The 15,998-nt window shown below is 45.9% G+C and overlaps 1 protein-coding gene across 4 annotated transcripts in view; it reads left to right on the forward strand.

Moving 5' to 3' along the window:
• Positions 1-15,998, forward strand: part of CCDC93 (CCC complex scaffolding subunit CCDC93) — an 82,353-nt gene that overhangs the window by 21,793 nt on the left and 44,562 nt on the right. The window contains exons 7-12 of one of the 4 annotated variants that reach the window (XM_074363527.1): positions 2,232-2,332; positions 2,938-2,955; positions 9,893-9,929; positions 11,343-11,435; positions 11,724-11,774; positions 12,650-12,736. In XM_074363527.1, coding sequence (XP_074219628.1) covers positions 2,232-2,332; positions 2,938-2,955; positions 9,893-9,929; positions 11,343-11,435; positions 11,724-11,774; positions 12,650-12,736 — 387 coding nt within the window. The remainder of the gene's footprint in view (positions 1-2,231; positions 2,333-2,937; positions 2,956-9,892; positions 9,930-11,342; positions 11,436-11,723; positions 11,775-12,649; positions 12,737-15,998) is intronic. The other 3 variants (XM_074363528.1, XM_074363529.1, XM_074363530.1) reach the window with 3 other exon arrangements.

Raw genomic sequence — 15,998 nt, forward strand, 5'->3', positions numbered from 1 at the left:
TGACTGGAATGCCCCCCAGGGGCAAGTTAGTGTAGGAGGAACCCCTGGGACTCGCAGCCAGGGTACCTATCCTAGCAATCCTGGACAGACTGAGTAACAGAGTGGAGGTGACAGCATCCGCCTTGGCTCTGCCTCGTGATGTGGTTATAAAATTCAAAAAGCAAGGTGCTTGGAAGCTACTTTAAAGTATAAGGAATAATTACACAAAAGGCCAACATTGTCGTCATTTGGCAGAGTAAAAGGTCCTTGTGGCTGTTGGTTTCAGTGTGCTGTTGTTTTGGAATCAGTCCGTTTTTAGAAGATCCCAGTTTCCTGTCTGGGGTCACTGACTCTGTGAGTAGTAAGTAGGGAAGATAGTAGTTAAGCTCAATTATACAGTGCTGCTGTAACAGTGAGGCTCAGTGGCAATTAGATCGTACACAGTAACTGACGTCATATGGGTTTATGATGCTTCTCATTTCCCCATAAATCTGTTTTACGCTATTTATAGCTTGCTATCCACGTAGGCACCAGCAGCAAACGAGGCGTATTTGTGGCAGCAAATTATAAGAACAGCCCTCCAGTATCGTCCCAGAACCTGTCTCATTCCTCTTCCTCAAAATTGTAGAGATTATATATATGTTACAGAAAGGATTTTTTTTTCTGTATGTTTGAAACTTTTCATTTAGAAAAAATGAGATAGTAATGAAGTTAACCAGGATTATCAAGAGGGGAAGAATTCTAATTAGCATTAAAATGCCACTGTCTGGAGAAACCTGATGATAGTGCTGGTCCCGGTGATGTCCAGGTAGTGAGTGGGTGTGGTGACGTCTAGTGGCAGAGAAAAGGTCCAGGGACGAGCTAGAATACCCCGCATGAACAGCTCCCTGCTTGCACCAGAGCCCTGAGCAAATATTACTGAGGTGTTACATGATGTCAGTTTGGCAGCCAGAAAGGACTTTCATTTGGGGCAGAATGACAAACCAGGTAATCTGGGGGTGAGGATCTACATTAATTGAGCACCTGCTACATGCCATATACTTTATTTAGGAGTGTGTGTGTGTGTGTGTGTGTGTACACACACACACACAATTTTGGAATGTGTCCTACACAGAGTAATCTGTATTTGTTTCTACATTTGTAACTAAATCATACTCTAATAATTTTAAAAGTCAGAGAAAGCTGATGGTGTGTTTTATGTTTTCATAACTTTTTTTGAGGATAAACCTCAAAACACTTTTGTAAAAAAAGATACGTATCTCTGAAGGGTTTATATCTAGTCTTTTCTGATATTACAGTTTAAGAATTGAGATTTCCTTTGCTATGAGAGGATTTTTTTTTTAAGAGTCTGAGTTAACATATATATCTGTGATTGTTGCACAGTTTGTGGCTCTGGATGGTAAAACAGTCGGGATATGTAGTGATTGCAGAAAATATGCATTTTTTTCTGGAAAGTTTTATTAAGGAATAAAAAAAAAGATTTGAATAGAGAGATAAACCTAAACCTTGCTTTTCAAGGCAAGATTCAATATTATAAAGATGTTGGTTCCTCCCAAAGCAATCTATAAATTTGGTGTGATTCTAATAAAAGCTCAACAGCTTTCCATGATGAACTTGGCAAGCTGATAACTAGAATTCATTTGGAAGAGAAAATGTGTAAGAGGAGCCAGGAAATTTGGAAAAGAACAGTGGAGACAGGATGAAGACTCACAAAGCAGGAGGAATGGAAGAGTATAATACTGGTGCACGTTTTTATGTGTGTTTTTTAAATCAAGGGGAGGGTGGACTATTAAGCTGATGATGTTGGGATCCTTTGTTTTCCATTAAAAAAAATAGATATCAATAGATACTTACTTTTCACTATACCAAAAAAAAATCCTAACTAGATTAAAAAGCTATGTATAATCTATAAAAGCAACATACAGGAGCTTTTTTTTTTGGCAATCCCTGGGTTAGGAAGTAAGATGACATGTTTGACTGCATGAAATGTTAAAATGTCATTGGACAAAAAAGCATCAAGTTGAAACAGAGTTGACAGCGATAGATGGGGAGAAATGTTTGCTACGGATGTGAAAATCAAAGGGGCAGACTCCTTGAAGGCAGCCCCCTGTGCCGGGTGTTCTGCCGGAGAGCTGTGTACTCACCGTGACCGGGAAGGACTCTTGCACCTCACCGGCTGGACCACCCAGCAGCCGGTTCAGGAGGAGAGCCTCCTCACAGCTCAGTAACTCTCTGTCTCATCCGCTTCTCAGGATGCTTACCAGCCCCGTCGAAAATACAAACGCCAGCAGGGAGCAGAGGAGCTGCTGGATGAAGAATCGCGAATCCACGCCACGCTTTTGGAATATGGCAGGTAACGAGCAGAACCCAGTCTCAAGTGTCTGGTTGATCAAACCATTGAAGAGAAAAGCTCCTTTAAATCGCTTCTTTGGGATTGCCCTGGCTGGCTTTCACCTGATTGAGTTTGTGGGTTTTGGCCTGTGATTCCCCACACTCTTGAACTGGCCCAGTTTCTGTGGGTAGCCTCCCTGATGGGGGTAGAAGGCTGAGCTTTGAAATTCCTACCCTGCCCTGACTCTGCCCTCCCCAGGGAGCTGGGGAGTGTGGGGTGTTTGCAGAACCTCAGGTGGTCGGCCCTTCGTGCCCCTGTGGTCTGTTAACATCTTCCAGTAAACTGAAGGACTGAAAGCCGTTACAGCAGTTTGATTTTGTGTTACAGTAAGCTTTGGTTCCCTGTGAAAAATTGTCCTGACCAGGAAAATGAAGAATTTAGAAGTGGTTTTTGTCACTTCTTAAAAACATCTCTAATTTAAAAAAAAAATTCCTGTAGCCTTAGTTTTTACTTAAACCCCCTCCCCACACACAGACACACACAAACACACAGGGAAGCTCTTCTCCCTGAATTTTTGCTACACTCCACCCGTTAACCTTCATTTGTGTCCTGCATTTTCTACTTAGGATAACTGATTCCTTGATGTGAGTATGTCTCTTCATGCTTCCTTGCCCTCTGGTCCGAGTGGTTGCTGTGTGCTGCTCCGCCCCACGGCCCAGCCCTTGCTGGGTTTCTGGAACTAACAGCACTGCCCCTAGCATTTCCGAGTGAGCATTTAACAGCTTCTGCCCCTGGGGGCTGGCGAGAACCAGAGGGAAATTAACGCTTTCTTGGCATACTTCTTCCATCTTTCAAATGGAATTGCAGTTGCCTTTTTTGTTTGTTTTTGTTTTTAAGGAGGTAGTGTGAGGTCAGATCCTTTCTTCCTAAGAATGAAAACTAGTCCGATTCCTTCCAAGGAAGTTGTGAGTTCTGGCCCTGACCTGGGTGTGAGGGCCACGCCACAGCTCCCCACTTGTGGCTGTGAATTGAGCCCCTCTTCTGAGTCGGCATCACCAGACCCTCTGCATAATTTTCAGGGCCCACTATAAAATGAAAATGCAGGGCCCCTGGTTAAGAATCATGAATAATGATTAATCATTAAGAATTTCATGATGGCGGTAACAACCAAGGGTGGGGCCCTTCTGAGTGTGGACGGACACATGCCCTGGGCACTGTGATGGGGTCTTTCTAGCCACACCCCCACTGCAAGTGGACCGGTGAGGATGCACTGCCCTGAGCAAGCCAGAGCTGGAGGAACAGCCCCTGTGAGTGTCACATGTTTCAGAGCCAAAGAGTACTTAGGGAAGTGCCATGGGTTTTGTTAGTTTGTATTGTTCGTGCCTCCATTTTTTGGGGGGGAGGAGGTAACTAAGTTTATTTATTTACTTATTTATTTTAATGGAGGTACTGGGGATTGAACCCAGGACCTTGTGCATGCTAGGCATGCACTTTTACCACTGAGCTATACCTTCCCCCTCCATTTTTTTTTTCCCCAACATCATAGATGTACTCAAATGTTCCTGGGGGTTGAAAAGGGGTCAGATTCAGTAAATTGCCCACCTCACAGAGGCCATGCTGACAATATCTCAGTATTTTGTCTTGAAATTGTTTCAGATGGGATCTTTTCCATGAGCCATAGCTGGTAGTTGTTGTGACCATGAGGTGCTGGGTGAATTTAGGACCTCCCTGCTTATCTTCAGGAACAGCTGGTGCAGTTTGAGGCCTGTGCCTGGCTTGGCTTTCTTTAGGGAGGGGAGTTGGGGGCTCCTCCCACATTTGGAGAGTGAGAAAGTGACGTGTCTCAACCCCAGTCTTGTTCCTGTTGGTGGGGGCGTGCTGACTCCTGCTGATTTCTAAGCCCAGGGTAGGTGTTTGATGGAAGACTTTTCCCCTTTGTTTTTTAGGAAATGGGGTAATTTTGCTATTTTTCTTCTTTTTTAGCTTCTCTGGTAAGGAGAGGGTAAGCTTGTGAAAAATGGGAAAGTCTCATGGTTTATTCGGATCATTCTCCTTTTTGAGAATAATAAAGACAGCATTCCAAAAGATTAAAAAAATAATCTGCCCAAGGCCAACTCTTAACTGTTAAGAACTAGTAAGAGCCTCAAACTGGGACTTGAACTCAGGTTTGTTGGACTCCAGAAGCATGTCATTACCATTAGCTACAAATGTTAATTTGAACCTCCAGTGAGAGTTTGGTTCTTGGTTTTAGGAAGACAGGCCCAGTCTTTGTTGTTTGGTCTGAGACTGAACAAGAAGAGAGTAGTTATTGAAACTGACAGAGCAAATTGGATAAAACTTAGAGCCCCAAGAAGTGTTTCTTTTATTCCCTGTCCTTGGGAAGGTCTCTCCCCTCCTTTCTGGCTGTCAGACTCTTTCCTCAGGGTTGTGTTCAGTACTCTCCACTGCATGGAGATCTTTCCCATTAAATGAGGATTACCTAACAATGTCTGGATGAAGGACTTTGAACAGTTTCTTCCATGTAGGAAACAATAAATGTCAACTGTTAGGTGCTGTCTCCATCACCATCATCACCTTCATCATCATCTCCATCATCATCACCACATCATCACCATCCTCACCATCACCATCATCCTCAGCCTCACTTTCATCATCATCATCACCATCCATAGCGTTACCGTCATCTCCATCATCATCATCACCACATCATCTTTAGCAGCAGCAGTTTTCAGTTCTCAAATGCCCTTAAATAGGATGATCTTTAGATTCAGTGAGGAGCCTATCCTGAGCCTCTCCTTTCCATTCTCCTTGTCCCTATGCTCTCATTACCCCCGGCTGCAGCCCTCCCTCCAGCCCCTTGATGATAAGTCTCACCCGTCCTTCCCAGTCCCCTTCCCCATTCAGGCAAGGCTCTGGGACTCACTGTGCTCCTCCCTGCCTCTCCTTCACCCCTTAGTTGCTCATCCCCATCTAGAAATCAGAATCCACATCTGTTGTCAGTGTTTGTTTTTTTCTTCTTCTCACTTCTTGATAAGAGAGAGAGTATTTTGACTCCTAGAGTAAGAAGGTCTGAAAACAGTGATTCCTGTTTGGGTTTGAAGGTCACTCATCAGCCTCAGTGCACAGTGTATCTGGCTTTGAAGCCAGCATTCCAGTTTCTTCCCCTTTTTTCTGGACTTTCAATTGCTCACATAAGGCTAGACTTTGAGTCTGGTCAACTATGCTGAGGGCCTTAAGGACTGTGTGTCTGTTAAAAACACATTTGGGTATATTTGTTTAAATGTTATGTTGTTGGAAAAATAAGACTCATAGTTTTGATTTTAGGCTTAAACACAATTGTAACTTTATAATATTTCAATTACATTATGGGTCTAATTAACTTTTAGAAGCTAACTTAAACACATAACCAGACTGTAAAACTGCCACTTTAAGTGCGTGTGACATGTCTCTCCACCTGTGTCCCCTCTGAAGGCCTATGACATGCTCACAGAAGGGGTTTAGTAAGTGCTTGCTGAATGAGCAGAGCCCGCAGCCCTCGGTATTTAGGACTGCAGTGCCCCTGTTTTGTTCTGGATTCCAGGCAGTTTGACATCTGCCTGAATTTGCCCTGGGCCAGCTGTTCTTGAAGGCTAGTTTTCTGGAACTGTGATGTCTGGTGCGGTAGCCACAAGCCACATGTGGCTGCTGAGCACTTACAATAAGACTAGTGTGGCTCAGGAACAGAATTTTAATTTTAATGAAGTTAAATTTAGTTTTTAAATGCATGCTTTATTTAGTTATCGCAGTATGTTTAAGTATGTTGGGAATAACTGGGGCATGTGAGTCTACTAATTTAAAGTTACATGTGTGGCTCTCATGCTGTTTCTTTCGGACTGTTCTGTTCTGGAAGGTGTACATCCTTGATGCTGAAGACTGAGTCCTGGGTCTAGGGTGTAAGTACATGACTGGGTGGTGAGAGGGCCGACAGTGTAGACATCAGCCGGCTTGGTGAGTCGGCGCTAACAGGGGGAAAGGCAGGGGGAAAGGCAGGGGAAAGGCAGGAACATGTCTGAGCACATGACCCTGCGTCTCAGGCTGGCACTTGGGAGGAAGGGGCCTGGCTGACGGGGCAAGAGGGAAGGGAGGATGCAGGATAGAGCAGTGTACCTAGGAAGGATAAAAGGGAAGTAAATGCATTTGCAGGAGAAGTAAGTTGAAGGATCTCCTTGCTCTTTGTGAGGGATGATAGGCCTAAAGGGATATCACGTTCTCCTGATGAAGCTCAAACTACGTGGAAGAGTCCCTGCCAGAGACACCGGGGCCCGTGAGCAGATGAGGCAGCGTTGACAGGCAGCCGAGGACAGCTCTTCTTTGTCAGGGAAGCATTGCCGCCATGCCACATGGAGAAAAGGGTTCTTTAGGAAAATCACCTGGGCTCTTCATTCATTCAGCAAGCATTAATTGAGTACCTACTGTGTGCTAGGCGCGACTGGGCACTGGGGATAGAGAAGTGAATATTCATAGTAGCACTATTCATAATCACCAAAAAGTGGAAGCAACTCAGATGTCTACCAGCTGAGGAAAGGATAGATAGAATGTGATGTATGCATGCAAATGGGGTATTCCTTAGCCATAAAAAGGAATTAGGTACCAATTCATGCCATAATATTGATGAACCTTGAAGGCATGCTAAGTGAAACAAACCAAGCACAAAAGGCCACCTATTACATAATTCCATTTACAGGGAATGCCCAGAATAGGCAGATCCAGAGAGACAGGAAGTAGATCAGTGGTTGCCAGGGGAAGAGGAGAGGGGAAAATGGGACTGAGTGCTATTTATATCTGTCAGGTGTGGATTTCTTAGGGTGATGGGACTGTTCTAGGATTAGACAGTAGTGATGGTTGCACAAAATAATGAATACACTAAAAACCTGTACTGTGTATACATTCTAAAATGGTGAATTTCATGCTACATGAATTATACCTCATATTTCAAAATGTAAAGAAAAAAGTGAATGAAGCAAATTTCCTCCCCTCCCGGAGCTCGGCAGACAGACTGCACAAAGCACAGAACTGTTGTACACTGAGGTGAGTGCTTTGGTGTTGTCAGCACGGAAGCGAAGCGCATGTCTAGGGGGCCTAACCTAGTTTTAGGTGGTCAGGAAAGTCTTCCCAGAGCCTCTGTCTTTAAGGAAGAGTAGATGGGAGCTAGGAATTGAATTACTCAGATTTGGTTGTTTACTGCTTTATTTGGGAAATCCACAGAGTGCCTGGGCCTTAGATGAGGGCTATCTGCCTGAGGGGGTCTTCTGCCCTAAAGGTCTCTGCAGACCAAAGGCCTGGAAAACAGAAGAATTCCCAGGGTGCAAGGACATGTCTAGGAGCGGGACACTCTGGTGAGACCTTCTGTTGGTCAGGGTTCCTGGTCCAGGACGCAAGACCCTCCCACTCGTTTCAGCAGAAGGGACTGATTGGAGAGATGGATGGGAAGAGTTAGGAGATGGAATCTAGGCTGGGCAGGGCCACTTCCCACACATCCCATTAGAACTGGGCCCCCACGGATGCTGCTTCCGCCTCTGTAATCGAGCAGGTAGCTAACAGCCCGTGGAATTGGGAAGCTGGTGCTGCAGCCACTGACCAAGAAACCGCACCACTGCTGCCCAGGTCAGAAACCGCCGTGACGGCTCCTGGCCCCAGAACCGGCTGGGGCCACTGAGCTCTCGCTCTCTCCTCGTCTAACTGCTGCAGGTTCAGAGCCCAGCAAATGCGTCTCACTGACGGATCCCAAACGGTACTCAGAACCCCAGGTGCGAAGGAGCGTGGGAAATAGAGTTGTCTGTTTTCCTGCCTCTGCAGTGTAGGAAGACGCCGTAGGTCCTTTCCTGAATGTGCACGGGTACTCAGAATTTCCCTTTGGTCTGCTGCACTTTGGGCCTATGGATTTATGCCTGGTGGTTGGGCACACTGTACCCAGCAGTGATTTTTGGTCTCTCCAGTTATATGACAGCCTATTACAAGGTCAGGTGATACTTTTGGCTTCTTGATTTCTGTATTTTCTTAGAGAAGGATGCAGACATGCCAACAGTCAGTTAGACATGATTGCTGCCCAGGAAGTAGGAGGAATACGTACAGATGCAGGGATGGATCAGCCAGGGCAGAGTGTTTGTGCATGGGGGAAGCTTCAGAGAAGTGTCCAGCTGAAATGCCCAGCCTCTCCTTTGTGTATCCTCCCAGCCTTCCCTGCTGTCAGGGGTGATTTATAGAAATCCTGCGTGAGCTGTTTAAACAGGGCTTGGGGTCATGTTTGCATTCCCACTTCGGCGATACAAAGCTCAGAGAGGCGAAGCAGTTTCCCCATGTCATACAGCTGGCTGGCAGCAGAGCGAAGACTCTAGTGTCCAGACTTTGTATTGCCCAGCCCACCCTGTACGCCAGATTCAGCTATAAGCCTGGGATTTGTCAGCAAAGTCCTAAGAACTTTTGTGTCCCGGTGTGTGGTTCCCTTCACACTCATCACCTGGCAGGCCAAGCACGGGGCCCAGATTGAGATTTTTCAGACTGAGAGTGGAATTGACTTTTGGAAATAACCAAAGACACCCAAAGCGAAGTCTGGAACTGCTCCAAAGAAGAGATGGCCCTAGAGCTGAAGTGTGAGGAGGGACTGGAACAACTGAAGGAGGCAGAGAACAGCCCAGTGTGCTCAGGTGGCGGGCGTGCAGGAGGGTGGAGGTGAGGCCAAACAGTTTGTTAAGGAGGACCGTGGCAGGGAGGCCTTCGTGACAGGGCCGAGGAGGGCCTGCTTCCTCCTGCCCTTGACAGGGGCGGGTCAGCCCAGCGGGAAGTTGAAGAAGGGATGGGAGCCGAGACCAGGTGAGAGGCTGGCACACCGACCCGGCCAGTGAGGCGTCGTGCTGTGAATGGGGGCAGAGCGGGTTCCCTAGCTTGTTCTTTCCTAAATGGTTGCAATTTTATTTCCTTATAAACTCTTTAAAGGTAAGTGAGTTTGGGTGCTTTGCATTATGGTTTTAGTTTTAGGTTGAATGGGTTTTGCATTGCTTTAAAAAAAATAGTTATGAATTAGAACCTGAAAATAAACTAATTTAAACTAAAGTGCATTTGTGAGTTTCTTTGAATTTAAAGTTGCATGAAGTGAACAGACAACATTCTGTTGGCATCGTGCTTGGGTTGTGTTTGAGAATAAAAATTGGCCTGGAATGAGGCTATGGAAGTAGTCATTAGAAAGCATGTTTAGCCTGAGCAAACACATTCTCATTTATTTATACAGATATTTTTAAGGCTTTTAGCTTAAACTTGTGCATCTGAAATGCAGTTCCTGTTTCAGAGTGATGATTGCACTTAAAGAGAATGTCGTTCTCTGCGCTGAGAGTCCCCATTTACAGTATTTACATGGTAAATAGAATGGCTGGACCTTTATTTGAAAGCATTGGAATAGGTTTGTGGTCACGGCACTTGAAGCAGATTCTCCAGGCAGCAAATAGTCTAAATTCTCTTTGATGCTTTTCATGTAGAAATCCAACCAAAATGCGTTTGATCAAATTTGTTTTTTGAATAGTAATTGAACTTCTCTTTTCTGGCTTTCAGGAGATATGGATTTAGCCGCCAGAGCAAAACAGAGAAGGTAAGAAAAGCCTGGAGAATGGGAGAGAATGTTTGAGAGATGGACATGCCCCTCTCCTTTGCCCCTGTCTGACACTGACTCTGGTCCGCGGGTGACCCTGGGCAGCGGGGCTGTGCAGGCTGCCTTTGGCCACTGCAGTTTTCTCCTGATGTCCCCAGCTCCGCACCTCATCGTGGGCCTGGAAGTGAAGGGTGATTGAAAGTCATGGCCCCAGGGTCAAACATGTAGGCTGTAATAACGCTAAAACTGTAAAGATGAAGTCCACTCCCTGAGCACTCCTCACACGGTGAGAGAACGTCTGTGTATGTGACCATGCTCTGAAATAGGCTATTTGGTTAGATTGGAGAACTCATGAGATGCCCAGGAAATAGTATTGACATTGGGCTGGTCTTACCATTCTTACGTCCAATGGCACATTTGAACTGGAAGTCTTGTCACCTGTAAATATATGTTGGAGCTCAGACTGTTCCCCAGGGTCAGTCATAGGCTTGCCCTAGAAAGGCAGCCCAGAATCGGGATGGTCTGGGAAGAGGATCTGAGGCCAGTCCTTTCATTCAACCCTAGAAGACCCTGGTACCCAGAGAAGGTAAGCCTGAGGTCTCCAGCGGGTACATGCAGAGATGGAGCTAAAACCAAGGACTCCGGACCTGCAGGCCAGGTTTGGGGAGCAGTCATTAGTCCAGGTGTCATGAGTGCGGTGTGGTATGTTTAGAGCCTGAGCTTGGGTCCGAAGCATAGCTTGATCACCAGGTCAGGCTGTTTCAGTTTTTATCCTTTAGACCAGTGGTTTTCAAAGCTTGATGACCCCCCTTGAAAGTAGGAATTCTGTTTTTCATCATGACTCAGTACATACATGCATGCACACACGCTTGCTTGCGTACACACACACACACACACACACACGCAGACATGGTCCCCAAAACAAAAGTTTCATGAAGCAGGACTTAACCCTTTACTACCTGTTATGCATGCTGATCTGTTCGGTTATTTTTGTTTAATTTACTCTGACGCCAGTCATACCTGCTAAATTACTTTCACATCCCACCAGTTGGTCTCAACTGAAAAAAAAACACTCTTAAGCCAGTGATCTGCTCTTAAAGGTATTAAGGTAGGGTAAGACCCAATCAAAGGGTTAGGATAAGTCTGGCAGAGGCGTGTGACCTGATAGGAATTTAACCTGCTTGCAGTTCAGGAGTGGAGACAGCATTGGGCAAGGCGCACGGCTCCACCCGCTCGGCCTGTGGTTGGAGGGGGAGCTCAGGTCTCTGGATTTTGCCTTCTTTCCTGGGGACTGGGTCACTTCTCCAGATATCTGTGTCTTCTTTCACAGACTCCTTCCCTTTTACAGTGTTGTCCTTTCTCTGCTGGTTCTCTAACTTCAGTGCTTAGCTGTTTCCACATCTTCCCTTCCAGGCTGAGGACAAGAAAACAGCGCTACCCACAGGGCTGTCGGTTGCAGAAAAAGAGGACACCCATGAGGAAGACGAGCTGCAGGCTGCTGAAGAGGTGGGTGGTCCATGGAGCCCCCCACCCCCAGGTCTCTGTGTAAATTGTTTGGGGAGAAATTTCACTTTCATCACCAGCTTTCCAGAATGGCCAGCTGCTTCCCACAGCTGTGGGCTGGCCTTCCCCACCCTTCCCGGTTTCCTTTCATCACCTCTCGTGAGGCTCACCTTAAAACGAGATGGGGTGAAACAGCCCTTGGATTCTGCTGTGAAAACCCATTTGGACATACTACTTAAGTCCTGCGTGGTCAGACCTGCTCACTGCTGCTTCTCCCTGTTCCTCTTTCAGCAGCGTATTCAGTCGCTGATGACCACGATGACTGCCATGGCCAACGAGGAGGTGAGGCGGGGCTGGTCGTGTGGGAGGGCATGGGGCGGAGATGCACACTTGGAACCACCCCGCTCTGTTTTAGGGGGACCTCCTCCCTGTGACCGCCTTCAGAGCCCTTTTCAGCACTCAGTGCTCCCTGTTTCCTCGGGATCGTCTGGGAAGCTTTTCATACGTGCATAGTGTTACCGTCTGTGGGAACCTCCAGGAGGGAGACTTGAAGGCCCCTTGTGAAGACAGGAGGGCCCAGCTAGGGTGGCATCTCAAGGGCGTCTGTGGGAGAGCCGTGGTTCGGCACCGCCTCTCCATCACCACGAGCTCATCCCATGCCACAGGAGCCCTTATCTTCTGTTTCCCTCCTACACCATCCAGGCAGAAGATAGAATACCCAATTTAGAGTTGCTGCTCCCAGAGTGCAGGGACTGTCCAAAAGTATCAACCAAGTGCTTTGAAAGGAGAACTCCTTTTTAGGGCAGGAAAGACCTGTGGCAATCAAGAGAGAGTTCAGGAATTTGGAGATCCCTCATCCTCTCCCATTGGTACTTCTTTTTTTCTTTGAGTCCTATGCCCGCCAAGTTCCCTTCAGACTCTCTCTAGTGGCTCTCAGAGTAAAGACCTTGGGATGGGGTGTAAATGGTGAAGAGTGATTTTCCAAAGATGCCCCGGGGGCCGAGGAGACTCACACAGTCAGCTGAGTGACCCAGGAGGAAGAGACGTTCGTCCTGAGGCTTGTCTTCTCCCTTCCTCACTGACGAACACATGAGCAAAAGCCCAATTACTTTTCCCTGGGAAGTTTATCAGTTTTGCTGCAACACTCAGAGTGCCCAGGGGCTCCAGCTGCTTGGCACAGTGCCTGGCCTTAAGAGCACCCCTCCCTGTGATTGCAGAGCCGTCTGACCGCCAGCTCCGTGGGCCAGATCGTGGGTCTTTGCTCAGCCGAGATCAAGCAGATTGTGTCTGAGTACGCAGAGAAGGTACGTGGGGACCCCACTGGAGCGGGTGCCTCGGACAGTCCCTCCAGGATTGGCTCTCCTGCTTCCCTACCTCCTCCCAGCAGTGATGGAGGCCGGGTGTAATTCATCAGCCATGTTTGTCAGAAACACATGCCGTGCAGCGCCCTCCACGTTTGCACATTAGCTAGATTCATTTTCTTCTGCAGCACCTGTTTTTCTATAATTATAAAGAGAAAAACTGTCTCAGAGCTGTTACTGCATCTGATAAATGGATGCCTTAGTTACGGCCCCAAATTTTTCCTTCTCTACTAGCCTTCCTGTGTCTTGGGCTCAATTTGGTAATGGGGCTGAGGGACGCAGCTGTGCCGCTTAGGAAATGAACCCCATAACTCAGCCAAGCCCAAGGCAAAATTGTGTGTTCTACTTTATTAAAAGGGTATGGAATGAACAAAAGCCTGAAAGTCATATTTCAGCATTAGACATTTTTTTTTCCATCCTAAGAATAGGCAGCAGGACCTTGACTATTTCAGGGAGACAGTGATTAATCATTTTGCACATAACTGATTCCGGCTGGGCTGACATGGAGTGTGGGTGAAGTCAGATTTACAGGGCGTTGTCTCACATCCTTCCTTCTCCAGCCCTACTCAGTGTGGCCCCCTGAAATGTTGATGTCTGTGAAGCACTCAGCTCTGCTCACCCTGTCTCAGAAGCCTTGATGACAGATTAGCTCTGCCCTGACCCTCTGTGCAGTATTCTTCTGAAACGGTTGCACACTTCATGTAGTTGGGAAACAGGTGTCACCTGTAATCTGTAGGTTATAATCTACTGTAAACACAGCATGTGGTCGTTTCCCACCAAGCGGGGGGCCTTCTGAGCAAGACGGAGTAAAATGGTGTAGAGCAGTGGTTACCCAAGGGGAAGGGGGCTGAAGGAGGGCGAAATGGCAAAGGGGGTCTACAGTACAGTGACAGACGGAAAGTAAACTTTCGATGGGGAGCACACTGTAGTGTACACAGAAGTCAAAATGTGCACTTGAAACTTACGTAATGTCATAAACTAAATTTTACAAATGACACAGAATGTCTGGGGTTGGGGTTCTCTGGTTCCCCCAGCCCCCAAGTCAGTGCTTCTTAACATGGGCTTTCTAATCCAACTTTCATAGAATCCAGAGTAACCTCTCTTTTCATTTACCACCTGAGATTTGACCAGAAAAAGATTTGGGTCATCCTAAAAGTACCAATAAAGTCAAAAGACTTGAGGAGGTAGCTGTGGAAAGAGTGATTAATTCACTGCCCAAGAAGACAGCGTCTTGGCTTGCTGTCGGCATGCACACCTGCATGCAGGTGTGAGTCTGCACCTGCCCTTTGGTTGCCACGTGACACTGCTGAGTCCAGTGTTGACAAAAAGTTGGAAGGTTGGGGCACCCACTGCTGTTTCCACAGGGACTCTGATTTATCTTCATACTTGCCCACCGCAAGCAGATAGGAGCTCAGATTATTATACGAGAGGGAGCACGCAGGCAGACCCTCCCTAGTCCACTTCTCCTTGTCTGGGAGTCTTGAAGCTTCCCTGTCTTCCCAGTCAGCTCGGCAATTCCATGTTTCCTTCCGGGTCTCTTTCTCCCCTGAGTTTTCACCTCCTCACCCTCTGGTGGCTGCACGCTGATGTTCTTCATTCTCTACCTCCATTCCGTTCTGCCAGAAAAAGAGTGAAATTGGAAGTCGTTTTGGACAGGTGTTTTTCCAAGGCCGTGTCTAATTAAAACTTCCTACGGAGGATTGGAGTTCGCAAGTGCACTGCCTGATTGTTGCTTGCGTTGGGTAGATCATATATTACTAAAGACGATGGTTTTTAAAATTTAGTTGCCTTTAATCCTGTTCCCAAATCACAGTTATTTCACGTTTGCACATTGTATTTCAGTGTTTGCCCCCAGATACCCACGGTGGTACCTAGTTGCAGTCATCCTGTGTGTCTATAAAAGACACAGAACAGTGTAATTAAAAACACAGCATTTGGGGTCCTGTCTTGGTTCATGTCTGTCTCCTTGACTCCCCAGCTATGTGACCTTGGGCAGTTTATTTAACCTCTTTGCTCTAGTATCTTCATCTATAAAATCAGAATACTACTACTTTCCTGGCAAGGTGTTGTAAAGATTAAATGAAATGTGACCAACATGTATAAAATAATGCCTTGCAAATTATAGCTATGTAGCTAATGGCAGCCTTTATCTGCACTTTGATTGTCAGAATTTTTTTGTCACATTAAATCCTAAACAGTTTCCATGTTTCTAGCCTTCATAGTTACTTGTACACTAAATAAACGTGTTAACACAGCACAATTCATTAGACATTTCCCTCTTGTTAGATTTTTAAGTTGTTTCTGTTTACCATCGTTGGTAATGCTGTTGTGAAATCTGAGCAGATAGTTTCTGCAAAAAGATTTCCTGGGACTTGGATGATTGGGTTGTGACTCCTTTATGTTGCTTTACAAATAATTTGTAACAGTGTAAAGTACTGTCTCCGTGAAGGGGCTTCCCAGCATGACCCCAGCATTTCCAGCTTTGAGTGCTCGTTTGTCTGACTTGCCACGTTAGTAGCTGTAAAATGGCACATCTTTGGACCACTGAGAGGACTGAACGTGGCTCTGTGTTTTTGTTTGCTCTGTTTTCTATGTCCTTTACTCATTTATCTTTTGGATTTATGATGTGTTCCTTGAAAATGTGAATAAAGTCTATTCTAGATTTAAATATTTTGTCACAATGATGCAAGTATTCTCGGGCTGTTCTTTTATTTGTCTGTTGCTTTTCATTATATGCAAGGTATTTGTCCCTAAATTGATCAATCTTTTTGGTTTTGTTTCCAAATGAAAGAGTTGTCATTTTTGCATAGATCTGATAAAATAATTCATTACATTTCATCTCATTTTTCATAAATTGTGTTTAATCTTTTAACCTAGAGTTCATTTTTATTTAGTCTAAAATGTGAATCTGGCTCAGCTTTCCTGCTCCTTTCCACTCATCCTAATACCGTTCATCAAATTATTTATTTATACTCTTTTAGAGGTACTCTGTTATGTATGTGTGTTCTGTATCTGACTCAAACTGTCTGCGTAGTCGTTCTTGCTTTATTGGTTCATACTTCTGTTTTTATGCAAGTTCCGTGATAAAGTCATGTTTGCTTTTCTTCTTGTTATTTGCTTTCTTTGTTTGCTTTTGTTTTGACAATGCCTTCCAGCCAAAGACCATTAGGAACACACCTGAGCTGAACAGGCTGGGTGCCTTGCT

Source organism: Camelus bactrianus, chromosome 5 (assembly GCF_048773025.1).
Source record: "Camelus bactrianus isolate YW-2024 breed Bactrian camel chromosome 5, ASM4877302v1, whole genome shotgun sequence".
NCBI classification, from domain to species: Eukaryota; Metazoa; Chordata; class Mammalia; order Artiodactyla; family Camelidae; genus Camelus; species Camelus bactrianus.